The 27,621-nt window shown below is 39.6% G+C and overlaps 1 protein-coding gene across 1 annotated transcript in view; it reads right to left on the minus strand.

Moving 5' to 3' along the window:
- nrxn1a (neurexin 1a) overlaps window positions 1–27,621 on the minus strand; it is a 323,968-nt gene that overhangs the window by 129,376 nt on the left and 166,971 nt on the right. The window contains exon 14 of the mRNA XM_055150076.1: window positions 3,272–3,475. Within this exon, the coding sequence (XP_055006051.1) occupies window positions 3,272–3,475 (204 nt within the window). The remainder of the gene's footprint in view (window positions 1–3,271; window positions 3,476–27,621) is intronic.

The following is a 27,621-nucleotide window of genomic DNA, read 5'->3' on the forward strand; positions in this document are numbered from 1 at the left end:
GACAATCCATCAAGCGGTGCGGCTTCCTAACTTTCCAAAGTCTTACTAAAATATTCTGACAGATTTTTGAGCGCCGTGTACCACATAAAATTAGTTCGAGGTCAGTAAACACAACCAGAATTAATACATACACCGGATTAAAATCGATTTTTGACAAAATTAAGGATTTTAAGTGTGCCTTATAGTCTGAAAAATATGGTAATTTTTATTGTAACGGTACAAATTTTTCATCACTACAAACCATGGATGGATTGAGAATTTATTCAAAGTCGTAGTATAACTAAACAATGTCATTTTCACATAGGGTTTGACTTAAACTAACTTGGCTCAAATTACAAAGCAAACTTGATTTGTCCTGCTATGGGCGCCATTTTGAGGACTTTTGACCATTGCAAACATATCATATTTTTAATTGTTAATATCTATGGCAACAGTCCTCGTTATCCCAACACTCTGAAACCCATGGATAAACCCAAAGAGCTGAATTTAATACACACTATAAAACTCTTCCCATGCGTACTCGCTAGTGTGGGCATATACATTATTTAAGTGGCATTATTGTGTTTCTGAGGTTGCTGTTGTCGTGGTGACCGGGTGCAGAGGTCTCCTGGCAGTGAGCAGAGAATGCAGCTGAAGCGTCACCCTCTGTTCAACAACAAAACCTGACACACACTAAAAACTCTGGAAAATAATGTGACACTGAAATAAACTTTTTAACATTAAGCAAGAGGCAGATGTAAGGCTGGGCAATACTGGACTATTTACATGTTTATTTGCACAAAATTAGTATAAAACATATTGTAAAAATGTAATATAACTAGGGCTGTTATGTAAGGACGAGATAACTACACTAAAGAAAGTATAAATAAATATAAATAAGAATAATGGCCACAATTGGTTAATATGTATAATTGTATTTACTGTATGTTCTATATTTATTTTTGTAATTTTCCACATTATATCAACACGTTATTTCAAAATATAGTCAAATTTCTATGGACCATACTGTATTTTGTGCAATTATTTCTGAATTAAATGCATTTTTGTATACTTTATAATAAGGGTCAGTGTCAAATTTTGAAAATATAGTAACAAAAGTACAAAAAACAAAGCAGTATCCAGCTGTATCATAATATAAAACTGACAAAACTGAACGAAAGTATAAATAAATATAAATAAGTATAAATAATGGCCATAATTGGTTAATGTCTTGTATTTACTATATGTCCTATATTTATTTTTATAATTTTCCAACTTTGTATCAACACGTTATTTCAAAATACAGTCAAATTTCAATGGACCATACTGTATTTTGTGCAATTATTTCTGAATTAAATGTATTTTTGTATACTTTATAATAAGAGTTAGTGTCAAATTTAAAAAGTATAGTAACAAAAGTACAAACTAATGTCATATTGAGCTATATCATAATATAAAATTGACAAAACTGAAAGATAGAATAAATATAAATAATATAAATATAAAGTATAAATAATGGCCATAATTGGTTAATGTCTTGTATTTACTATATGTTGTATTCTATATTTATTTTTGTAATTTTCCAAATTGTATCAACACTTTCTTTCAAAATATCTGTAGTTCAATTTCAATTAACTGTATTTTGTGCAATTATTAGTAACAAAAGCACAAACTAATGTCATACCCAGCTATGTCATAATATAAAATTGACAAAACTGAAAGAGATTGTGTTTCATATATAAAGAGAATATATATTACATGCATTTTTAATTTTATTTATTAAAAAAAATTAATAACAAGTGCATTAACAGTATGTAAATATGACAGATTATCGCCTATAACTGCAACTGTAGCTGTTGTTATTGTCTGTTTTTTATGTCTTTTTATTGCAGATTAAAGATTAATGTAGAAAATATACTGCCCAGCCTTACATTGCACCAAGAATATTAACAAATTGTGACAGTGTGTAACTCTTACCCTATGTAATCAATAGTTCTGTAAGTGCATTTTTCAGACTTAACAGCACTTAATCGTATTCCCATAAAACCCACATTATTATATTATTTTCCAGTGACTACATAAACATTGTGTCTGATATATATTGGCGAAGCTTCAAGTTAATTCACATTTCATATATTTGAACTGTTACGCATCAAAACCATAGACTGTATATAAAAATGGACACAAAGGAAGTGAGCATGGGGGCGCTTCTGGCTCCATCGACTCTGGCTCCAATCGAGTTTACATTGAAAATATTGTCACCGTTGTTGTCAGACTCGTTACTCTGGTCTTAAAATGTTCGTATTAATCCGTTCTACATGATCCTGGTGTTTTTATTTGGCTTTTTTGTCCGTAAATCAAGACGTAAACATTAAATAAAGTCAAATTGGGTGCTTTGTTTCTCCAAATTTACTCCAGTTAGAGTGAGAAACAGGTTTGATTGATTGTTGAATGCGATGATTGATGTCACACAGACAAAATTTTGGTGTCACTGTGATGTTTTCTGAAAAGTTCCATATCTAAGCTTTATATAAGACTTTTCTGAGCTTCAGCTGTATCACAGTTAGGCTTTTTGTCCACTTCTTTACACAGTCTATGGTCAAAACTAATATTTTATAGGGATGGTACAAGATTTCATGAGACAAAATTGCCACAAGAAGAGAAGAACGAGTTCGTGAAATTTGTTTTTGTTTTGTGTTTCATTTCAATTGGACAAAAACAGGTTAAGTATTGGTGAATTAGATCTCTTACAGTTCCAAACAAGTGTTAGAATGGAAGAGGGATGTAACAATAACCGAAATATCGCGATATCGTATCGTCAGAAGTCTCACAATAAGATCGAGAGCTGTCAAAATATATCGAATTATAAGTTGCTTTGCTTAAATGATTGTTCTTTAGTAGGAACTGCTAATAAACATAGAGAACTACATATCCCATGATTCCTTTCAGCGCAAACAACATGAAGAAATATGTTTAATAATTCGCACAAATATCTGGTCAAGTGTCCTATCTAGAATTATATTTGCAACTCCAAAATGTCGCAATAAATATCGTACTGAGAGATTTGGATATTGTTACATCCCTAGAATTGAAACAACAATATGAAATCAAAGAAATAAAAAATTGTGAGGCCAAAAGTGGAAATTGAATCGTGAAATTTATATATTACGAATTATGTTAAAATCTTGTCTTGTGATATTCTCGTGAACCCGATCTCGTCTCGTCTTGTGGAAATTTAATCTCGTCCCATCCCTATTTTCTGATATTACTTAAGAGATTGTGCAGTACGTACCCAGGTTCACAGTGAGCCGCACCCGTCCCCCGTCCAGCTCCAGTCTCAGGGTGTCGGCGGAGTTCCTGGAGGTGGTTGCCATGAGGATCCCGTAGGCGCGTTGAGACCTGAACCGCAAAGACACATCCTCCGCCTCCGTGTGCATCGCTACGGGCAACTGCACCTTCATGAATTTACTGCCGTCGTAAGAGAGGATGGTGGCGTCTGGAGAAAGAGAGAGAGAGAGAAGAGAGAAATGTATCAGGGAATCCTTCAAAAGTACTGGAAAATGTCGACGAAAACAAGCAGGTTTGACAAAAAGTAGAGCATGAAAGGTGCACTGTGTAAGTTTTCTTCTACAAGGTACGACACCTGCTGGTATGTTTCAAACTATGACATTAAATATATAAATCTCACAGGACTAAATGCTAAGAATACCCCGAGGCCAAGTTACAGGTCAGATCTGTGGAGATGTGACCCCGCTCAGAGTAAAAAATGTTTTTCAAGGAAAGTCTTTAGCAAATAGCTGTAATATATGAAATACAATACAGACCGATTTAATGCCATACAGTGGAATTTCCAAAACCAACACAATTAAGCTGATCCATCCAACTTCTCTAGTAGCCACAGCCGCCCTGGGGTAGACTAACTGAAGCAAGTCTGCCATTCTGCATCATCGATTCTAAGGCTACGTTCAGACTGCAGCCTGAAGTGACCCAAATCAGATTTTTTCACCCCTATGCTCCTGTATCTGGTCTTTTAATGACAGTCTGAACGATACAGATCAGATTTTTTCGAATGCGACCCAGGCCACTTGGATATGTGCTCCTAAAACCGACACATATCCGATCTTTTGACACGTGACTTCAGTCTGAACGGTCAGGTCACATTCATCCCACCTACACGTCAAACTCAGAGTCTAGTCAGTGGAGATAGAGCGAGGTTAAAGAGTTTATTTATATTAGGGAGGATCGCTGTATTCAGGCCAAATTGAAAGAGTCATATTAGATTTTGAAATGATTATCAAAGAAATGGCCGAGCGCAGGTACAGGCGGTCCTGGTTCCAATGTGAATGAAATATAAAGAGCCTGCGAGCCAAATACAAGGAGGTTAAAGACTCAAACAAATGAAGCGGCCGTGGACGTGTAACCTGTCCATTTTACGAAGAACTGGACCGTATTTTGGGAGACAAGCCCAGAGTTTAGGCGACTTTTGTAAACACTGAGCCTGTTCGCTGTGTGTGACGTCGTCGTGTCCTCCAGTGCGCATGCTGGACACTTTCGGGGCGTTTAAAGTTCACACTGAAGATCACACACAAGTCGCATTTAATTGGAAATGTGAACGGCCTTGCAAAAAAATCAGATTTCACAAAAAAAATAATAAAATCTGAATTGAGCATTAAGCCCAGCAGTCTGAACGTAGCCTAATATACACAGGCAAGTGAGTGAAGTGTCTTCCCTGAGAACACAACAACATGTACTTGTAGAAGCAAGGACCTTTGAATTGGTGGGCGAACGAAATTACCACTCAACCATTGTAATTTTGTTTTCTATTTTGATTCAAGGTGCAAACATCTTCTTGTCAAAACGTAGAATCTAATATAACGAATTAGTGTTTAATAGGAATTTAACAATATCCAAATCTCTCAGTACGATATTTTCAGGACATACATCTCACGGAACGATATGTATTGTGATATTTCCTGGACGCAAAACTGTTAATATGCAACTTTTTCCACTTAAAATGCCTTGACAAGACTTAATCCAAAGAACTAAGACTTAGAAGTGCTTAGAACTGTTATTTCTTCATGTCGTCTGCACTGAAATGGAGCAAAGGATCATGGTCTATGTAGTTCCCTCTGTCTTTTTATAGCTATTGCTGCACCATAACTCTTAATTTAAGCAAAGACACTTGTAATTCAATATATTGTGATGGTCCACGATATTATTATGAGACTTTTGACAATACGATATCATGATATTTCGGTTATTGTTACATCCCTAGTGTTTGATACTCGATTTCGATACCACAAAGATAATTCATAGACTGTCATTGTCAACATTAAATCATAGTACTTTCTTTGATATTCCCATGTGGTCTGTGTAATACCATGGGCGTGTACTAGTCTATGTGCTCTTATATTTGTTCTGATACAGCTCAAAATCATTCTAAAACTATTCAGGAAACGCTCATTTCTGTCCTGTGAATGTGACTTTTTAGTATTGATATTTGCTCAAATGAGAATCTAGTTTTGATACTAGTTTTAGCATCGATTAGTCTGATTTTCGATACTTTTGACAACCCCGTATAGTCCAACCCAACCCAGACTGAGCAGTGATGTTCCCATATATTTGATTTCCGTAGCCATAGCTCCACGTCTTAAATAGACATTTCAGAGTAGCGTGATGGTTCGGTGGGCAGGGGCACTGTCAGCTGTGAGTGGCGGTTTGACAGCTCCAGGCCTGAGCAGACAAAGCCTCTCTGAATCAGCTTTATATATGACATCCATGTTGTTCATTCCTCTGCTCCCTCTGCCACAAAATCTCGCAAAATCACAGACCAAAAACTTAAAAATCCGTCAATCTCCTTCCAAATATTCACTAGTTTTTCTGTTATAAAGACCTACACTGCAAGAATGGATAAGCTGGTATGAGTAGATCACGGTAAATGCAGCGGATTCAGAATTTCAATGAATTTAAAGGTGCACTGTGTAACTTTTCTGAAGGGAAATCTCTTACTGCTTTGCCTGGAATGTTCCACAGTGTTACAGTAAGCTTGATCTATCTTGCATTTATTCAATTACATTTGTTTTTATTGTTTCAAACAACTTAAAAAAACAGGCGTTCATACAGGGAGTGGCTCTCCACAGACATGACTTGTAACTAGGCTTAGTCGCCATGGAGATAGATAAGTTAATGCCATACTGTGGAACACTCCAAGCTCTAAGCAGGTGGTGGAAACTTCACTAGAAAAGTTGCAGACCTTTAAATGTATTTATTCAGTAGAACAAAGTTAGTTTAAAGGTGCACTGTGTAGCTTTTCTGGTAGGAAGTCTCCTAACTGCTTGTCTTCATGGAAATGGTTCTACTTTTCCTGGAATGTTCCACAGTATTACAGTAAGCCTATCTATCTTGCATTTATTCAGTTACATTTGTTTTTATTGTTTCAAAACACCTTAAAAAAACAAGCATTCGTACAGTGAGTGGCTCTCCACAGATACGACTTGTAACTAGGCCTAGTCGCCAGCTTGTTTCCATGGAAATAGATAAATTAATGCCATGCTGTGAAATGCTCCAAGCTCTAAACAGGTGGCAGAACCTTCACCAGAAAAGTTGCAGACCTTTAAATGTATTTACTGCAACCTGGGTTCAAATCCCCCTTCTGACTCAGATTTATCATGCACATTACCTGTAAATGTCATGCAAAATCTTCACTTTATCTTTACTAGTTTTCTTATAATATAGTTGTATGTGAAAAATGCAGAAGGGGGACACTTTCAGGAGTAAACCTTACATGACACATATAAACCTTATATAAAGATTTACTACAAAGACAGAGGTAAATTCTTATTTTTTTCCCCCCGTTTTTTTCCATATGGGATTACAGTCAGAATAAAAAATCTTCTTATGTCACAGTTGGCTCAAGTCCTTCTCCAGGACTTGGGGCTCAAGGGCTCCAAGACCTTCAAGTCAAAGTCAAGTCCTAAGTCTTGTTCTATTTTATCAAGTCAAGTCAGAACTTCTAAAAATAGTGACTCAAATCTGATTCAAGTCCAAGTCATGACCTGCATGTCCCCACCTCTGCTCTAAAGTTAGTGGCATGCTGATGCGCACTTTTTGATTATCGGAGAATTAAACACAGCAGGACACAGCAGACTTATTTTGACCTCAGTTTTGACCTGCTTATACAACATATCTGTAGTGGAGCAGGACCAACGCTCAAAAATATCTTGAAAACAGTTGTTCGTACTCTGACTACTTCAAATATGTTTAGGCCATAGAGTCTATAAAGAGGTGGACATCACCTATAGTGTTCGGCTCCAGTCAAATGAAGCTTATCGTGGCTTGCGGACTGACAGTAGCCGTTACAGAGAAAGGGGCGATGTTTTTTTAATACAAAAGTGAATTAGAGCCAGAGTCGAAGGAGCCGGGAGCGTTGAATCTGTATGTATAAATGTACATTTATATATGAATACTAATAAGTAAGTAACTCTAAGATATTTAAAACCAGTGTTGGGAAGGTTAATTTTAAAATGTATTCACCTACAGATTACAGATTACATACACCAAAATGTAGTTTGTAACGTAATCCATTAAATTACTTAAAGAGAGTAACGTAGTCTGAATACTTTGGATTACTTGATTTGAAGCAAAGCCTAGGAAATCGTAACATAAGAAGTTTTGTCTGCTAAAAGAAAATAAAAAGCCCAGACTTTACTTAACCGTATTAAAAATATTATTGATAGAAGAGGAGGAGGAGACACATCCAGGCAGCCTGGTTTAATCTGTTAAATCCTGTTTTAGTCCTGGTTTAGTCCTAGTTTAGTCCTGGTTTAGTCCTAGTTTAGATCCTAGTTTAGACCTGTTTTTAGTCCTGGTTTAGATCTAGTTTAGACCTGCTTTTAGTCCTGGTTTAGACCTGGTTTAGATCTAGTTTAGACCTGGTTTTAGACCTGGTTTAGACCTGCTTTTAGTCCTGGTTTAGACCTGGTTTAGATCTAGTTTACACTTGGTTTCGTTTCCGGCAATGAGAGGAATTACCAAAAAAAATTAAATAAAATATAGCCCAAAATGTGAAAACAGTAAAATACCTCTGTGTAATCCATTTATTTCAACAAAGTAACTTTAATCCAATTACCACTCATTGAATCAGTACCTGTAACCGAATACAGTTACTCATAATTTGTACTCTGATTACGTAACTCTGGTACATGTAATCTGTTACTCCCCAACAACACTGTTTAAAACTACAACCAATCTATTACATCTTATTCACATAGATGTTCCTCTATTTTACAGTGTGTGTACGTGTGTGTAAAAATAGCCCCAGATGGTTGACCGGTCTGATTATACGCTGAATCTAAATGCGTGTGTGTGTGTGTGTTTTTAGTCTTGTGTGTGTGTGTTTTAGTCTTGTGTGTGTGTGTGTTTTAGTCTGTGTGTGTGTGTGTTTTAGTCTTGTGTGTGTGTGTGTGTGTGTTTTAATCTTGTGTGTGTGTGTGTTTTAGCCACTGCTCCTGACATCCTGGACCCTGGAGTCAAATGTAACAAGCTCAGGTGATCCTCTGTTTCGCTCATTTGCATATTCATGATCTCCTCTTCGGGAGTGCTTGCTACAGGGCCTGGAGGTGCACCTTTGAGGCCTTTATTGGACAATCACAAGTGCTTTGGTAGCGTAAATGACAAAATGAAAAATCTTATATGTTGTTTTGTTTTCTCTAACACAAAATAACATACAAAGATAACACTAACCCAGTGATATTTTTGTAGTTCTTAAGAAACTGTGTCTGCCCAAATGTGCCTGTAAATTGGTTGAGGTTCAAGTTTTCCACAAAAAGTGACTGGATTAATATTAAAGTTGCACTATGTAATTTTTCTGGTGGAGTGTCTTTCATCTGCTTGTCTCCATGGAGATGTAAATATGCAGGGTTTGTGTGTTCAACATGTGTGAATGAAACAAAGGTCTGTTTTTGACGAGGAAACATTGTAACGTAGATCGGAAAATATATGAGCCCTTTAAACTATCTCCATGGAAACAAGCAGGTGATGCCTCTAGGCCAAATTACAGGTCAGATCTGTATAGAGGTGACCCCACTCACACTAAGAATGCAAGTTTCTCAAGGGATATTTAGCAATAAAAACACCTGTAATTGAATACATTTATGCACACTGTTGGGCAAGTTACTTCAAAACTGTAATGTGCAATCTATTTATTTTATTTATGACTTGTTTCTGTCATTTCAAAGTAAGTTTGTTACTTTACAATGTTACTGTGTTTAAAATGTAAGACATGACACGACTATTGCAGCACTTTAAGTTACTCAACAAAATAACTGTGCGAAGAAGCCGAACTTTTGTGCCGTATATGGACTAAACCAAGACTGAACCAGGTCTATACCAGGACTAAACCAACCTGGACTGAACCAGGTCTAAACCAGGACTAAACCAGGACTGAATCAGGACTAAACCAGGTTTAAACCAGAACTAAACCAGAACTGAACCAGGTCTAAATCAGGACTGAACCAAGGAGTGAACCAGGTCTAAATCAGGACTAAACTAGGACTGAATCGAGGACTGAACCAGGAGGACTGAACCGGGACTGAACCCGCTGTAAACCATGTCTAAACCAGCTGTAAACCATGTCTAAACCAGCTGTAAACCATGTCTAAACCAGCTGTAAACCATGTCTAAACCAGCTGTAAACCATGTCTAAACCAGCTGTAAACCATGTCTAAACCAGCTGTAAACCAGGTCTAAACCAGCTGTAAACCAGGTCTAAACCAGCTGTAAACCATGTCTAAACCAGCTGTAAACCTGTCTAAACCAGCTGTAAACCAGGTCTAAACCAGCTGTAAACCAGGTCTAAACCAGCTGTAAACCATGTCTAAACCAGCTGTAAACCAGGTCTAAACCAGCTGTAAACCATGTCTAAACCAGGTCTAAACCAGCTGTAAACCAGGTCTAAACCAGCTGTAAACCAGGTCTAAACCAGCTGTAAACCATGTCTAAACCAGCTGTAAACCAGGTCTAAACCAGCTGTAAACCAGGTCTAAACCAGCTGTAAACCAGGTCTAAACCAGCTGTAAACCAGGTCTAAACCAGCTGTAAACCAGGTCTAAACCAGCTGTAAACCATGTCTAAACCAGGTCTAAACTAGGACTAAATCAGAACTAAACCAGGACCAAACCAGGACTAGGACTTGGTATCTAGGACCGCCCCTGGGAGATCCCTGAACCCGTGGAGCAGAGTGTCTGCAAAGCTTGATCGGGTGTCGGCTGCGATTAGCCCTGTGAAGCGTGGACTTCTGCCCGCAGTTACCCCACGGTCTACACGGGCACACCTCCGGGCCCAACCCGACACTCGAAACCGTAACGATGGCGTTTCACCTCTGCTGATATCGCGGTGATTTTAGCGAATTTATATGAAGAAAATCCAAAAACCCACCGCTTCAATCCAGGTTAAAAAGAGCACTGTGACTCCCAACACTGTTTATGCAGGGTATGTTTAATGCCACGCTGCGGAACATTCCAGGTAAAGTCATAAAATTTTCAAGTATGCAACAAAACTTCCACTAGAAAAGTTACATAGTGCTCCTTTAACCACACCTCATGAGAGCAGCTTTTTAAATGTCTCTTTCTATAGACAAAAGCCCAACTCTAAAACATCAATTTCAATATTACAATTCATAATATATTCCCCACCACTTGGCTTTTCTTTTCTTTTTTTATCAACCCATTTTGGCTGTTTTTGATCACAGTTACCGTGGGAGACGATTTGAGCCCGGGAACAGGAAGTAAGGGAGGTTTCTTGCATACAGATGAGCGACTGGATTTTAGCGAGAAAAGAAAAGGAAAAGGAAAAGAAAAGGGTTTTGGTAAAAGAGGAGAAATAAAGTGAAAGACAGAAAAGGCTCTTGGCTAAAATGCAAATCCACTCTCATTAAGTAAAAGAGGAGAAAGAGAGGGAGGTGGTTGGCCTGTTATAGCTCAGATAACATAACTAACAGCCTCGTGCACGCTCGCAGCCTCGTGCACGCTCGCAGCCTCGTGCACGCTCGCAGCCTCGTGCACGCTCGGCCCTGATAAGAGACAGACACAGCTGAATACACTGCAAAAAAAAAAACCCGACGATTCGAGTCATGAGTTAATATGGTTTTAATACAGGATGTAATCTTGTGTCTTTATTAGTTTAGGGTTGTTTATGATCGATTTTGCATGTCTTTTTTTTTTTCTCGCTCAAAAACAACTGAAGTTTGTCCTTGCTTGTCTCCGTAGAGATAAACAAATCTATTTCTATAATGTGGAAAGTAGAGGACTGATGCTCGACCTGAAAAATGACACAAAAACAGACCTGGAGTTGTGTTTTGTTTCATTCACACATTTAAAACACTCTGTTCCACCTTGTGATGTCATGGGGTAATACAGGAAGTGCTCCACTGTGTTTTGAAACTCCATACAGCTTCACTGAAATCATTTGGATCATTGTCACTTGTGCTGGTTTAGTCCTGGTTTGTTATTTTTTAGTCTAAATATAGATTTAATTTGGTCCCATTCAAGTCCTGTTCTAGTCCAGGTTAAGTCCTAGAATTAGTCCTGTTCTAGTCCAGGTTTAGTCCTAGAATTAGTCCTGTTCTAGTCCAGGTTTAGTCCTAGAATTAGTCCTGTTCTAGTCCAGGTTTAGTCCTAGAATTAGTCCTGTTCTAGTCCAGGTTTAGTCCTAGAATTAGTCCTGTTCTAGTCCAGGTTTAGTTCTAGGGTTTGTCCTATTCGAGGCAAGGTTTAGTCCTAGGTTTAGTCATGTTCTAGTCCAGGTTTAGTCCTGTTCTAATCCAGGTTTAGTCCTGTTCTAGTCCAGGTTTTGTCCTAGATTTAGTCATGTTCTAGTCCAAGTTTAGTCCTGTTCTAGTCCAGGTTTAGTCCTGTTCTAATCCAGGTTTTGTCCAGGTTTAGTCCTGTTCTTGGCCAAGTTTAGTCCTAAATTTAGTCCTGTTCTAGTCCAGGTTTTGTCCAGGTTTAGTCCTGTTCTTGGAAAAGTTTAGTCCTAAATTAGTCCTGTTCTAGTCCAGGTTTAGTTTTAGGTGTAGTTCGGCTCTAATCCAGGTTTAGTCCTAGGTTTAGTCCTGATTTAGTCGTGTCCTAGTCAAGGTTTTGTCCTGGGGTAGTCCTGTTCTAGGCCAGGTTTAGTCTTCGGGGTAGTCCAGTTCAAGTCAAGGTTTAGTTTTAGGTGTAATCCGGCTCTAGTCCAGGTTTAGTACTAAGATTAGTCATGTTCTAGTGCAGGTTTAGTCCTAGGGTTTGTCCTTATTCTAGTCAACATTTAGTCCTAGGTTTAGTCCTATCCTAGTCCAGGTTTAGTCCTACATTTAGTCCTTGTTTAGTCTCTGTTCTCATGTGGTTTGTGTACAAGTTTAAATGCAGTTTTCTGAATTCCTGTGATTTTAACTCCTACATTTTGAGCTTTTGCAGTGTGTGTTTCTTCACCTTCAGGCTGGACTCTTCAAAGATAGACTAAAAATCAGGCGAGGCTCAGCTGTGGCACTGAGAGTTTTCGTTCCTGGCAATGTTACAAAGGATTCTGGGTAAATCAAAAGTTTGAGAAAAGTGAGAAAAAAGGCAGAATGACCCAAAGCTATACAAACTACTGGCAACCGTTTAGTATTACTCCTACTGCTATTTTTCCGGGGCGGTGAGCAGAGCGTGTCGTCTTCAAACGTCTCACTTTCTCTATTGTTTTGTTGTTCTTATTTAAAAGTGCACTGTGTAACTTTTTCATTGGAGGGTCCGTCACCTGCCTGTTTCTATGGATATGTCATTGCTCTGCCAGGAATGTTCCACAGTATGACATTAAACAGCTTATATTTATTAAATTACAGGTGCTTTTACTGCTCAAAAATACCTAGAAAAACAGACATTCTGGCTGTAACTTGGTCTGGTTTGGTCTCCATAAAGATAGAACCATTTAAAGCCATACTGTGAAACATTTCCAGAAAGGGAAAGACATTTAATGGACCCTCCACCAAAAAAGTTACACAATGTACCTTTAAGTTTTGGTCACTAATTTGTCACCCATCTCATTTTTCTTTCTTTAAGGTGAACTGCGTAACATTTGTAGACTGTTTTGTTTCCATGGAAATGTTACTGCTTTGTCTAGAATGTTCCACAGTATCGGTTAAATCTTTCTATCCCCGTGGAGACCAGTAGGTTACAGCACTACGCTTCATTACAGTTCAGATCTGTGGAGAGTCGCTGCTATTCACAGAAAGAATGAATGTATTTTTGAGCAGTAGAAACACCAGTAATGAATATGTACTAGATCAGGGTTTTCAGTGTGAATGTGAGCCTCCCTGTAGAGGAGGTAAAGACAGCCGAGCCCCGTTTATGTTCCTGCAATGATGAGTTTCAATAACAACTGATAATATATATATTTTTTAATATTACTGTATTTAAATTTTGTTTTTTTGTTTTTTGTTTTTTGTTTTTTTTAAAGTGCATTCATAAATGATTTTTGTAAGAGCAAATAATTTCCAACTTCATGCAGGCCTAATTGAGGAGGTCACCAGGACTAAACCAGAACTAAACCAGGAACTAAACCAGGACTAAACCAGAACTAAAGAACTGAAACAGAACTGAACCAGAAACTGAACCAGACTAAACAGAACTAAACCAGACTGAACCAGGACTGAACCAGGACAAAAAACTGAACCAGGACTAAACCAGAACTGAATCAGAACTGAACCAGAACTGAACCAGAACTGATCCAGAACTAAACCAGGACTGAACCAGAAACTGAACCAGGACAAAACCAGGTCTAAACCAGAACTAAACCAGGACTGAACCAGAACTGAACCAGAACTGAATCAGAACTGAACTAGGACTAAACCAGGACTAAACCAGGTCTAAACCAGGACTAAACCGGGACTAAACAGGGACTGAACCAGGACTGAACCAGAACTGAACCAGGACTAAACCAGGAAAAAGAACAGGACCAAAAAAACCAGGTCTAAACCAGAACTAAACCAGACTAAACCAGAACTGAACAGAACTGAATCAAAACTGAACTAGGACTAAACCAGGACTAAACCAGGTCTAAACCAGGACGAAAACTGAACCACGACTAAAACCAGGACTAAACCGGGACTGAACCACGACAAAACCAGGACTAAACCAGGTCTAAACCAGGACTAATCTTGGACTTGAGAGAGAGAGAGAACCCTGAGCCTGTGGAGCAGGGTGTCCGCAAAGTGCAATTGGGTGACAGCTGCACTTAGCCCCGTGGGGCGTGGAGCTTACCGGTCCTTTCGCCCGCGGTCACCCGACAGTCTACACGGGCGTACCTCTGGGCCCGTCCCGAACACTCAGTCCTGACTTAGTTCTGGTTTAGTCCTGTTTCTGTCCTGGGATCAGTCCTGGTTTAGTCCTGGATCAGTCCTGGTTTAGTCCGCATGTATCGCACCTCGCCTGGGCCTCACCTATTGAAAACCACTGTACTAGATGGATATATTTACTGTCATACCCTGAAACATACCAGTCAAAGCACTAACATCTTGATGGAGACATGTAGGTGGCAGACCCTCCACCAAAAAAAGTTGCACAATGCACCTTTAACTGTAATCTTATAAATGCCCATTAAAGGTTCACCATGTAACTTTTCTGATGAAGAGTTTGCCAACCGCTCGTCTCCATGGAGTAAATCCCCACATGCATCACTAATGATTATAACTATTTACTCAATACACAATATGTCTATTACACTTCATTTTTACTGTTTACATGACTAAACTAAAACTGGATCTGCTCCTCTGTTTTCTCTGTTGTTGCTCCAGCTCTTCAAATCAACAGATATTTCTACCCTGGTAAATACATTTGTAAAACATTAGTATTTAGCTCTGATATCACCTACAGAATGTTACATAATAGTGCAATAAAAAAAAATACAGAGACTCTTAGAAAGGCAGTTTGGGCGGAGGCGAGTTTGTAAAATCAGAAACACCCTGGGATATTTGAATCAAAATTTATAACGTTCATCTTGTTCACGAGGCTATAACGTTTTTATTGATTGTACCTTTAAGTTATGATTTATTTCCTTTAAAAAAGACCCATTCTAAAACAAGGGACCCCACTTTTATACTGGCTACAGAGCGGGGAGATTTACGGCTAATAAAGACATAGAAATATTACTTTAAAATGGGCACGGTGCGAGGATGGGGCGGGCATTATAAAGCTATCAAGAGACACTAAAAGACCAAAACTACAAGATTCTGTTAAAATGTACAAAGCGAAGAGTCCTCCTGGTGTGAAAAATAAGAGGATTGGCTGTCTTACTTTTATATGCAAAATTTAAGCTTGCAGCAAATTAAAAGTATCAGCGGTAGATAGTATTTGGAGTTACATTTACTCAGCTACTTGATGAACTTTTTAAAGAAATTGTACTTTTCTGTGTACTTTAATAACTTTAATGGCAAAATCACTGCATTTGAAGCTTTATTACATCTCAAACTCTGCGCAAAATACTTATTCAACTTTTATCTGTACTTTTAGTTAAAGATGCACTGTGCAACTTTTCGGTTTGGGATCAGTCACCTTCTTATTTCAATGGATATGCCACAATATGACAGCTCTATCTTACTTTTATTTAATTACAGGTGGTTTTATAGCTCAAAAATACCTTGAAAAACATGCATTCTGACTGTGAGCGGCGTCGCCTCTCTACAGATCTGACCTGTAACTTGGTCTGGTTTGGTCTAAATGAAGATAGAAAAGTTTAAAGCCACATGTGTGTAGAATGTGTGTGTAGAAAAAACGTTTTATTTATTTATTTATTTATTTATTTCATAAAGCATAAAACGACATCGACAGTGTCACAAGATCAGACACACAAAACGAAATGAATGAAAAGGAGCAGAAAGAAGAGAAATCTTATGTTATCTGCCCCCCTTTCCCCTTTCAAGACAACACATCAACACCGATGTCTACTGAATATTCCAAATCAGTTCAGGCACAATTACCGATCAATTGCAAACAGAAATCTTCACTTTTATGCACATCAACTTAGTTTTCTTTTTCGTACATACACACTGCATTTGATTTTATGTATTTTTAAAATGTCGTCATTGTACTTGATTCTTTTATTTCTTTGTCAAGACTATTCCATAAGTTTAACTCCTTTCACAACGACGCTTCGCTCCATAACCTTGGTTCTGAGTCTGGGTTTTTTTAACATGTAGGTTCCTTTTAAATTGTAGTGGTTTGTTCTCATCTCAAACAGTCTTTGAATATTTACAGGTAATAAATTACACTTTGCTTTATACATGACTTTGAGGAGACTTAAGTCAACAATATTCAGCATTTTTAACACTTTAAGTTGAACAAATATTGGGTTGGATGGCTCTCTACAATGACTGTTGGTGATAATTCTTAAGGTCCTTTTTGTATGACAATGACATTTTTTTAATTTTTGTATTTATTTATTTAGGTTGAAAACATTTCACAGCTCATCTAAGTTGCTTCTTCAGTTCTGGTCAAAATGTTGGTGGACACTTCCTTATATCTGTCTGCAGGGAGGAGCTAACTACACTGAAACTACTCTGAAACTAACACATCTACTTGTTTACAATTTTTTTGTTTGTTAGCTCGGCCTATTCATCTGTCCTGAGCAAGGGTATAAAGTAACAAATTACAGTACAACAATTACTCACATTACCGTAACTGAGTAGTTTTTAGTTTAGTAATTTGTATTTTTTTAAGTAGCTTTTGAAACAGGTAATTTTACTTTTACTCAAGTACATTTTGACCCAGGTATTTTACTTCATTACATCGGAATCTACCCTCGTTATTGATTAAAATCAGACTGATGGAGAAAAAAAATAAATACTGTAAATGAAAAGAAACTGCCAGGGCTTTCACGTGTGGCATTTTCACTACAGAATGTTCAGTCACCGTACAGAAGTGTCAGTCTGTCTTGGATCTGGACGATGCTGGTGCCAGACATAGAGATTGTCATGGACGATCTTCAAGAAGCAGGTGCACTGAATAATTCTCGAGAGGAAAGCGAAGGAAACCCTTGGCCAAACCTCAGACAGGTATTTACGTTCAAACACAAAACAGGAAATAACAAAATAATAGAAGTGTTAAAAGAGCTCAGTTTTCTTTAAAATGTACAAAGTTTACACTGAACAAAGTATAACCTAAAAGTTGATTAAAACAACTTGTGCTGGATAAGATTTATGACTCATCCTTTTTTACATCAAATAATTGAAAGTAACTAAGCAACTTTTACTCAAATTACATTTAACAACAACAACGACAACAAGAAACTTTATTTATAGAGAACTTTTCATACAAGTACTTTTGTTTTTTACTTTTCCTCAAGTAGATTTTTAGATGGTTACTTTTACTTGAGCAGGAATTAGGCAAAGTAAAGATATTTCTTTTACTTAATTATAATTTTTCTGTACTTTTTCCACTTCTGGTCCTGAGTGAGGGGACATTTTAACAGTTCTCTTTGTTTTAGTTTTGAGGATGGAGTTGTAGATGGGAGACGGCAGAGATCTTTGAGGAAGTGTTGTCTTTCCAAACAAAATAGACTCCAAAACCACACTGTAAAACATTTTTATGTTTTAGTCCAGGTTTAGTGCTAGGTTTAATCCTGTTCTTGTCCAGGTTTAGTCCTAGAGTTACTCCTGTTCTAGCCCTGGTTTAGCCTTAAGTGTAGTCCTGTTCTAGTCCAGGTTTAGTCCTAGAATTAGTCCTATTCTAGTCCAGGTTAAGTCGTAGGTGTAGTCCTGTTCTAGTCTAGCTGTAGTCCTAGGTTCAGTCCTGTTCTTGTCCAGGTTTAGTCCTAAAGTTAATCCTGTTCTTGCCCTGGTTTAGCTTTAGGTATAGTCCTGTTCTAGTCGAGGTTTAGTCCTTGAGTTAGTCCTGTTCTAGCCCTGATATAGTCTTAGGTGTAGTCCTGTTCTAGTTCAGGTTTAGTCCTAGAATTAGTCCTGTTCTAGTCCAGGTTAAATCGTAGGTGTAGTCCTGTTCTAGTCTAGGTGTAGTCCTAGGTGTAGTCCCGTTCTAGTCCAGGTTTAGTCCTACATTTAGTTCTGTTCTAGTCCAGGTTTAATCCTACGTTTAGTCCTGTTCTAGTCCAGGTTTAATCCTACATTTAGTTCTGTTCTAGTCCAGGTTTAATCCTACATTTAGTCCCTGTAAGTTTAGTCCTAGGTTAATCTAGTTGTCCTGTTTAGTCCTTTTAGTAGTTAGTCTAGTAGTTTCCTTTAGGTTAGTAGTTTCTTAGTGTAGTCCTGTTCTAGTCCAGGTTTAGTCCTAGAGTTAGTCCCTGTTTAGTCTCCGTTCTCATGTGGTTTGTGTTACAAGTTTTCTGAATTCACGTGATTTTAACTCCTCCATTTCGTGAGCTTTTGCCGTGTGCGTTTTCCCGTGTTTCCTCACAAAAATCACCTCCCGAACTTTACTGTAAAACATTCCAGACGAAACAAGAACATCTGCACAAAGAAGAGCGTTTGACGTACACGACGCATCTTTACGTCACAAAACCGAGCACTTCTTTCACCACTTTTCCCTGCACAAATCAGACAGGAAACGCCAATTGAAAAAAAGATTACTATCACAAAGTAGGTAGTTAGAAGTAATCCTGGAGTCTTGCCTGTTTGAACAAAGCATCGACTGTACACGCTCTACGCTCTCCTGTGCCCATACGTGACTATAGGTAATCAATCTGCTTATTAGTTTGCAGGGAGCACAGGTGTGGCGTGAAGGTCCCAGGGTGTCTGTGCTTGTCGAAAACACTTTATTTTTGCACAAAGCAGGTGTAATTCTGTAGAGGGAGACGACGCGTTTTACATTTTACAAGTTGTAAGTTGCCAAATAATAGCGATAATCAGTTTGTCTGATCCAAGCCTCTCTCTCTCACCTCTCCTCTTGTCTGTGGAGAAACACTGAGTCACTGGCGCCAAGTTCCACAGCAGAAACGGATCTATTTTAAGGTTTTCAGGAAAGAAGAATTTGACTGGGAAGTGAAGTCCTGCCGTTTTTGGTCTCATTTGAACTTCGGAATTAGAATAAAATGCGATTATTAGTGGTACAATGATAATAATGTTGAAAAGAGATGCACTTTCTGTAACAATGTCAGGTCAAATATTTGAGTTTTGAGTACCGTGTTTTCCGGACTATAAGTCGCTCCGGAGTATAGGTCGCACCAGCCAAAAAATGCACAATGAAGAAGAAAAAAATATATATAAGTCGCATTTTTTGGGTAAATGTATTTTATAAAATCCGAGACCAGGAACCGACATTTCATCTTGAAAGTCAAGTTCTAGTAATAACAACAGAAACGAGAACAACAGACTGAATAGGCGTTAATATGTTAAAGGTTGTATGGAGGATTTTTTTTTTGTTTTTTTTGTTTCAAGTTGTCAATGATAGATTATAGAGGTGCAGTAGCCTTGTAATTATGATGACCAAAAAAAAGAGAATAAAAATTCATCAACTCTGGACGTGGTGGGCTAAACATTGCCAATAGATAACGACATTGCCTGTTATCTGTGAGCTGACAGGCTGTCAATCAAACTCCCTACGTTTCTAGTGTAACTGACTTGCCTGCGCCGCCGGTACGTGGTTTACGTACGCCTGTCACGCAGTCCACAGACGCAAGATGCACAGACGCTGTTTACTCCACCAACGCAACAGTTCTTAGCAGCTTTTTTTGACCTATATCTTCCTCGCAGTTAGCACAAAGTTTGTTGCAATGGCGACAAGAATCCAGGAGCAGTTCGCCGCAAAAGAAAGTCCGTTTTTGAGGTCGCTGAAAGAAGAAGACAAGGGGAAAAAGCAGCGAAGCCAAACTAAGGTGATTCTTGTAGATTCATTCCAGCAATGGCGCGACTGAAGCAGACGCAGGGTCTAAAGACTGACGCATTGGTCGCCAAATTACTCCTGGACAGGAAACTTCTGCTTATTATGAAAACGTACTTTATTTCCAAGAGCTACACAAACGTTTTTCAGGACACGAAAGCGATATCCTGTCTGAAAATGTAATTTTCAAGGCAAAGAAAGAGTCCGCTTGCTGCTGCGTGTTGTAGCTAGTTCATTCGCACTGAATCTCCGCGCAACCTTCTCTGCTCCCCTTTCCTACTCCTGTCCCCGCTGCCCGTTCCGCTCTTCCCCCTTCTCCTCACTTCTCCGGGCACGGAATCTCCGCGCACCGCTCCCCTCTCCTCTCTCCTCTCTCCTCTCTCCCTGCTCCGCTCTTCTCCCTGCTCCTCACTTCTTGTCCGCGAACGAAATGTCCGCACACCCGCTCCCCCCGCTCCTCACTTCTCCGTCTTGCCTAACCAACACTGTAGTTAGTTGTTTACAAGTCATGTGCAGCACCGGCTGTAAACAAACCTGTTTCTGGCGTAAAGAGGAGGCGGGAGGAGGCGTTTCTACGTAGGAGCTGTAGGGGAGGGGGGGTGGTTTCACGCATGCGCAACATTTGAAAAAGGACAAACAGTCGCTGGATTTCTCGTTCCTTGGAAAATCCTCTATACAACCTTTAATGTAACATATGAACAGTTATTCGGATAATTATAGCATAAACAACAGAACATAAGTTTACCAAACTCATGATCTCACTCCAAATCTCTAAATCCATTTGATTCTTAATCCTCGGTGTCACTTCTGCACGACCTCCGGAGATAAACCATAGATCCATGATGTAAACGGAGATGCCGCTTCCTCAGACTCAGCATCAGTTCCAATTAGAATTATTCTGGCCTTTCTGAATCCCGACAGGATGGTTTCGGTGTCACTGAAGTCCAGACTTTGTCCATCCATCCAGCGACTTTCAGGAAAGTTGCCTGATGCACCCTCCCGGTTGCCGTGAAACTGTGTTCTTTATCCCCGCTTTCCACCAGTCCCTCACATTTTTCTTGCTCATTCCAAACTTTCTTTCTGCTGCTCGATTACCATTTTCAGCTGCATATTTCATTATTTGCAGCAAGACAGCAGCTTTTTCCTACAGGAGGCATGTGCAGTAGCGCCAAGTGACAAGAGTCTTCTGCCCTGCCAAATAATACCAGTACAGGGACCTTCAAAATTATCATACAAATTGAATAAACTCTGTAAAATTATTCTTTAATGAGTACCATGGCAACAGTATTGTATTAAATGAAGTGCAATTTTTATTAAGTCCAAGTAGCAAGAAAACATGATAAGTGATAAATGAATTGATTGTCCAAGAAATGAATCAGTCTCAATACGGACTCATAGTTACATTTACTCAGATACTTGATGAACTTTTAAAAGAACTAGTACTTTTCTGTGTACTTTAACAACATTTATAACTTTAATGGCAAAATCACTGCATTTGAAGCTTTATTACATCTCAAACTCGCAAAATACTGATTCTACTTATGTAAGTTTTTTTTGTTTTTTTTTTTTGCTGCAGTATCTGTACTTAAATGTGCACTGTGTAATTTTTTGATTTGGGGTCCATCACCTGCTTGTTTCTATGGACATGTCACTGCTCTGTTTAGAATCTTCCGCATCATGACATCAAATAGCTTTAACTTACATTTATTCAATTACAGGTGGTTTTATAGCTCAAAATACCAAGAAAAACAGGCATACTGACTCACCTTTCCACAGATCTGACCTGTAACTTGACCTGGTTTGGTCTCAATGAAGACAGAAAAGTTTAAAATGGGAATATTAGTGGTACAATGATAATAATATTGTAAAGAGATGCACTTTCTGTGTCATGACATTGTTATGTCATGTCAGATATTTGGGTTTTGAGTATTAGCCAATATTTAATACTAACCAACAAGTCCGTCAACAGAATTTGATTGACAAGGGCAAGAAGCTTCACATGGGTCCCCCTGTAAATTGTATATTCACACAATAAAATAAATATACTTATTTATTTGGGACGTTACAATAACCGAAATATCGTGATATTGTATCTTCAAAGGTGTCACAATAATATCGTGGGGCATCACAATATGTCGAATCACATGTTCCTTTGCTTAAATGCATGGTTTTATAGAAGCAACAGCTTATAAACATTGGGAACTACATATCTAATGGTTTATTTCAGTGCAGAAAACAAGAGAGAAAACATGAGAGCGAATTCTTGAGATAATGACAGAAATAATTCACACAAAATTCTTGTCAAGGTATTTTAAAAGTAAAAAAGCGTCCCATCTACAATTATATCAGCCTCTTCATAATATCACAATAAATATCTTACCGTGAAATGCATATTGTTATAATATTGTATCGAGAGATTTGGATATCGTTACATCCCTATTATTTATATAAAAAATATCCAATATCCACACAAATTGAAATTGTGATCAAAATTCAATTAATTGCACAGCCTTAGCTCAAATAAACCTCAGATTGATGGCGAACAAGTGTCAGACGGAGCAGTGCTTACAGTTAGCCTCACACCACAAGAGAATATTGATGACACCAGCTGCAAAGTATCAATACAGCCCAACGCCTTTAGTCTGGAGGTCAGTGGAAAGTAACAATAGACAACAATACAATACAATAGCCCTGTCGCTTTCTTTCTATTTTTTAGCAATTCAAGAATTACAGAGAAAAGCCGAGTGGACAAAAGCGCCGGCACATGGGAGAGTACATCAGGTGGTCGTAAGCCTATAGTAGATTGTTATGTTGATGAAGAATACAATGCGTTTGGAGCTGTAACAGAGGAAGGTGCGTGCACTGGACTGGAACCAGCCAAAGCTCTATGAAATCAGGAGAGAGAGAGAGAAACGAAATAGGAAAAAGGGGTTTGAGATTGGCAGACGGGGAGCTGATAGGGCCCCAGCGTAGACGCGTTCAAGATGGAGGCCGACAAGAGAGACGAGAGAGGAGAGACGAGAGGAGAATTCGCTTTTTTTCTTTTCTTTTTTTTTTTTTTTGTAGCATTGACGCATTTCGAGGAGTGATTGTACTATCAGGAAACACAAACACTCTCGAAGATATGAATATGTTGTCAGCGGTTACGAGAGGTGTGCTTAGGGTAAAGATGACGGAGGGAGAGAAAGAGATATAAGGAAAAACGCTGTCTATAAAGTATTAGTACTTCAAAAATATGTAATTACACAGGAAAAGCGCAGAGGAGATACTTTTATCTACATGAAGCTGAGGCCGTTTGGAAGCCGTCTGAATAGTTATGATGCAGATAAGGTGTAAATGAGGGGTGTGCAAACTACGGCCCAGGGGCTGTATGCGGCCTTTTAAACCTTTTAATCCGGCCCGCTGAACTGGAATAAATTACAATAATAAACCTTGTTGATGTTTTATTTTTCATGCATTTCTGGCGTTTCCCAGTAGATGGCGCACTCTATATATATATATACATTGAGGTGCGGCGTATTATGTTGGCCGCAATGCTTTATGGGAAAGTGTTCTTACAGGAGTTATTCGGACCATGAGTGAAGTAGTGGTGTTCAAGATATAACCTCGCACTACTTCCATTTTGAGTTGATAAAAATCAAACACAAAAACTTCCTAGACGTTGTGGGTTCTGTTTCTTAGTAAAACCTAGTACCTCATAAATCACCTTCACCTGTGATATGCAGTGAACCGGATCTGATGAATTTTGTGAGTTCTGGAACTTTCGCGGTGATGTCGTAATGCGCTTCCTACATGAGTGTAAATACGAATATAATGCAGCTGAGCTCCTAACACGTAATGTCCTGTGTTCTGTCCAGCCCTTCAGGCAAATTTTAGGACCCTATATGGCCCGCGAGCCAAAAGGTTTGCCCACCCCTGGTCTAAACTGTATAAAGAAGAGGACTAAGCGAGTCTGACGTCACCCATAGCGTTCTGCTGCATTTAAATGAAGCTCACAAGGCTAGCAGATATAAGAGCGAATTTGGAGCCAGGTCCATATTAGAGCACAGAAATCCAACGGGCTCGGTCGAACATGCACAAATATTTAGAACTTATGTTTGGGCTCAGGTCGGACTCGATAGCTTAGGTTATTATGTAGGTAACCAATGGGCCTGATTGACAATATTAGGCTGCCCTAACATCGTTCTTCCTGTGCTCAAGATTTGTCCATTGCTACATGACTGGGCTAAGACCTTGTGCTAACAATGTGTGTCATTAGTAGGCCTATGAAAATAGTGTGATTTTAATTGTGTTGGACATGGTTGGACTTGGACACAAATAACTTAATGCCCATTGGACTCGGTTCGGATTTGATCACTCCTCTGTCGGACGAGGGCCGGTCTCGGACAGAAAAAAATCATCCTGATCCACACTCCATATTAGGAATAGGAATTAACTTACAGACAAAATAGGGAAATAAATACACCAGGATCATGTACAGCGGGTTAATACGAACATTTTAAGATCAAAACGACAAGACTCACTGCCGCACGCACAATTTTTCAATGTAAAGTCAATTGCAACCAGTCGATGGAGCCGGAAGCGCTCCCATGTTCACTTCCTATTTGGAAAGCAGTGGTCAGCGGGTTAGCTATGTCCATTTATATACAGTTTATGATTTCACCAGACAAAAATACATTAAAATAATTCTATAAGAAGCCTAAAAACACTAAATATCAACATCACCATTGTCAGATTATCAACAGAACTCAGTGGTTGAGGCAAAACTGCGCACATAAGGACATTTTTTCCCCCCTTTCTTTTATCCTCGTAAACAGACATATTTGTTTTGATACGGACAGACCATGTGTGTCCCTGATTGGCTAATCCACTTGTCAATCACGTCCATCTCGAGATTCAACAGTGACCAGACTCACATCGTCGTAAAATATTCTAGAAGTGTGAGTGTTCTGGCTCCCGAGATGATATAAAAATAAAAAAGGGATTCATTTTATTCCTGCCCCAGGCTCCGGCGTCTATAAGGTAAAGGAAATATTATAAAGCACACGTCTGATCACTCCTACACTGTGATTTTAACATCTTTCATCTTCACTCTCTCCCTCCCTCCCTCCTCCTTTTCCCTCACTCTCTTCCTCCTTCTCTCCTCTCTCCCTCCTGGTGTTGTGTTCTCTTTCTCTCTCTCTAAATAACCGATCTCATCCATCATCTATCTGTCTCTTCTTCTTCTTCTCTCTCTCTCTGTCCCTCTCATCTCTACCTCCTCCTCTCTGTCCCTTTCTCCTCCTCATCTCTCTTTCATCCATCTCTTTCTCTCTATCTCTCTAACACCCATCATAGACACCTCACCTCCTTTCTTTCTACATCCCTTTCTCTCCCTGTTTCTCTCACTCTCTATCTGTCTCTACTCCTTTCTCTCTCTTCCTCCTTCTCTCCTCTCCCTCCCTATTCTCTCCTTCCTCCTCTCTCCTCTCCCTCCTGGTGTTGTGTTCCCGTTCTCTCTCTCAAAAAACCGATCTCATCCATTATCTATCTATCTGTCTCTTCTCTTCTTCTCTCTTTGTCTTCTCTTCTCTCTCTCTCTCATCTTTACCTCCTCTTTCATCCATCTCTCTCTATCTCTCTAACACACATCATAAACTTTTCACCTCCTTTCTTTCTATATCTCTTTCTCTCCCCATTTCTCTCTCTCTCTATCCTCCTTTTTTTTTCTCTCCTTCTGATCTTGACCTCTCCCTCTCTATCTCTCCCTCCACCCTCTCTTCCTCCTTCTCTCCTCCCCTCTCCCTTCCTCCCTATTCTCTCCTTCTTTCCAAATCTCCCTCTCCTTCCTTCTCATCTCTACCTCCTCCTCTCTGTCCCTCTCTCCTCCTCTTCTCTCTCCCCCTCATCCCTCTCTTCCATCCATCTCTTTCTCTCTATCTCTCTAACACCCATCATAACCACCTCACCTCCTTTCTTTCTACATCCTTTTCTCTCCCTGTTTCTCTCACTCTCTATCTGTCTCTCCTCCCTTCTCTCTCTTTCTCCATCCTCTCTTCCTCCTTCTCTCCTCTCCCTCCCTATTCTCTCCTTCCTCCTCTTCTCTCTCCCTCCTGGTGTTGTGTTCCCGTTCTCTCTCTCTCACACCGATCTCATCCATTATCCATCTGTCTCTTCTCTGCTTCTCTCTCTTCTCTCTTTGTCTTCTCTTCTCTCTCTCTCTCATCTTTACCTCCTCTTTCATCCATCTCTTTCTATCTATCTCTCTAACACACATCATAAATGTTTCACCTCCTTTCTTTCTATATCCCTTTCTCTCCCCATTTCTCTCTCTCTCTATCCTCCTTTTTTATTTCTCTCCTTCTGATCTTGACCTCTCCCTCTCTTTCTCTCCCTCCACCCTCTCTTCCTCCTTCTCTCCTCCCCTCTCCCTTCCTCCCTATTCTCTCCTTCTTTCCAAATCTCCCTCTCCTTCCTTCTCATCTCTACCTCCTCCTCTTCTCTCTCTCCCCTCATCCCTCTCTTTCATCCATCTCTCTCTCTCTCTCTGTCTAAACCCATCATAACCTTTTCACCTCCTTTCTTTCTGTATCCCTTTCTCTCCCCATTTCTCTTTATCTGTCTATCCTCCTCTCTTTCTCTCCCTTTCATCTCGACCTCCCCCCTCTCTCTCTCTCTCTCTCTGTCTGTAACTCACCCTCATCCCTCTTTCCCCTCTGCCCCGTGTCCCCTCTCTCTCTCTCTCTCCCTCCCCGTCCCTTTGTCCTCTCTTGCTGCTTCTCTCCTCCTCTTCCTCCCTCTCTATTCTCTCCTTCTCCCTCCCTCCTTCTTTCCAAATCTCCCTCCCTCTCTCCCTCCTCCTCTCCTGCTCTCCTCTATCACTTTCTTCTCTCCTCTTTCCCTCCCGGTGTTGTGTTCCTGTTCTTTCTCTCTGACACTGATCTCATCCATTATCTATCAGTCTCTTCTACTCTCTCTCTCCCTCTCCCTCCCTCCTTCTTTCCAATTCTCCCTCTCCTGCTCTCTCTCTCTCTCTCTCTCTCCTCTATCCCTTTCTTCTCTCCTCTCTCCCTCCTGGTGCTGTGTTCCCTTTCTTTCTCTCTAACAACGATCTCATCCATTATCCATCTGTCTCCTCTCCTCTTTCTCCCTCATCCCTCTCTCATCCCATCATAACCTTTTCACCTCCTTTCTTTCTATATCCCTTTCTCTCCCCGTTTCTCTTTATCTGTCTCTCCTCCTCTCTTTCTCTCCCTTTCATCTCGACCTCCCCCCTCTCTCTCTATCTCTCTCTCTCCATAACTCTCCCTCATCCCTCTCTTCCCTCTGCCCCACTTCTTCTCTCTCTGTCCATCCTCTCTTCCTCCTTCTTTCCAAATCTCCCTCTCCTTCCCTCTCTCTCTCTCTCTCCTCCTCTCCTCTATTCCTTTCTTCTCTCCTCTCTCCCTCCCGGTGTTGTGTTCCTGTTCTTTCTCTTCTACTCTCTCTCTCTCTCTCTCATCCCTCCCTCCTCCTCTCTACATCTCTCTCTTTCTCCGTAACTCTCCCTCATCCCTCTCTTCCCTCTGCCCTGCTCCTCCTTCCCTCTCCTCTCCCTCCCTATTCTCTCCTTCTCTCTCCCTCCTTCTTTCCAAAGCTTCCTCTCCTTCCCTCGCTCTCTCCCTCCTCCTCTCCTCTCTCAGTCTCTTCTCTCTCTCTTTCACCTCTACCTCCTCCTCTCTGTCCCTCTCTCCTCTTCTCTCTCTTCCTCATCCCTCTCTTTCATCTCTCTCTTTGTTTAAACCCATCATAACCTTTTCACCTCCTTTCTTTCTAT

Source organism: Boleophthalmus pectinirostris, unplaced genomic scaffold (assembly GCF_026225935.1).
Source record: "Boleophthalmus pectinirostris isolate CB_2022bp ecotype Guang Dong unplaced genomic scaffold, ASM2622593v1 HiC_scaffold_14, whole genome shotgun sequence".
Classification (NCBI taxonomy): domain Eukaryota; kingdom Metazoa; phylum Chordata; class Actinopteri; order Gobiiformes; family Gobiidae; genus Boleophthalmus; species Boleophthalmus pectinirostris.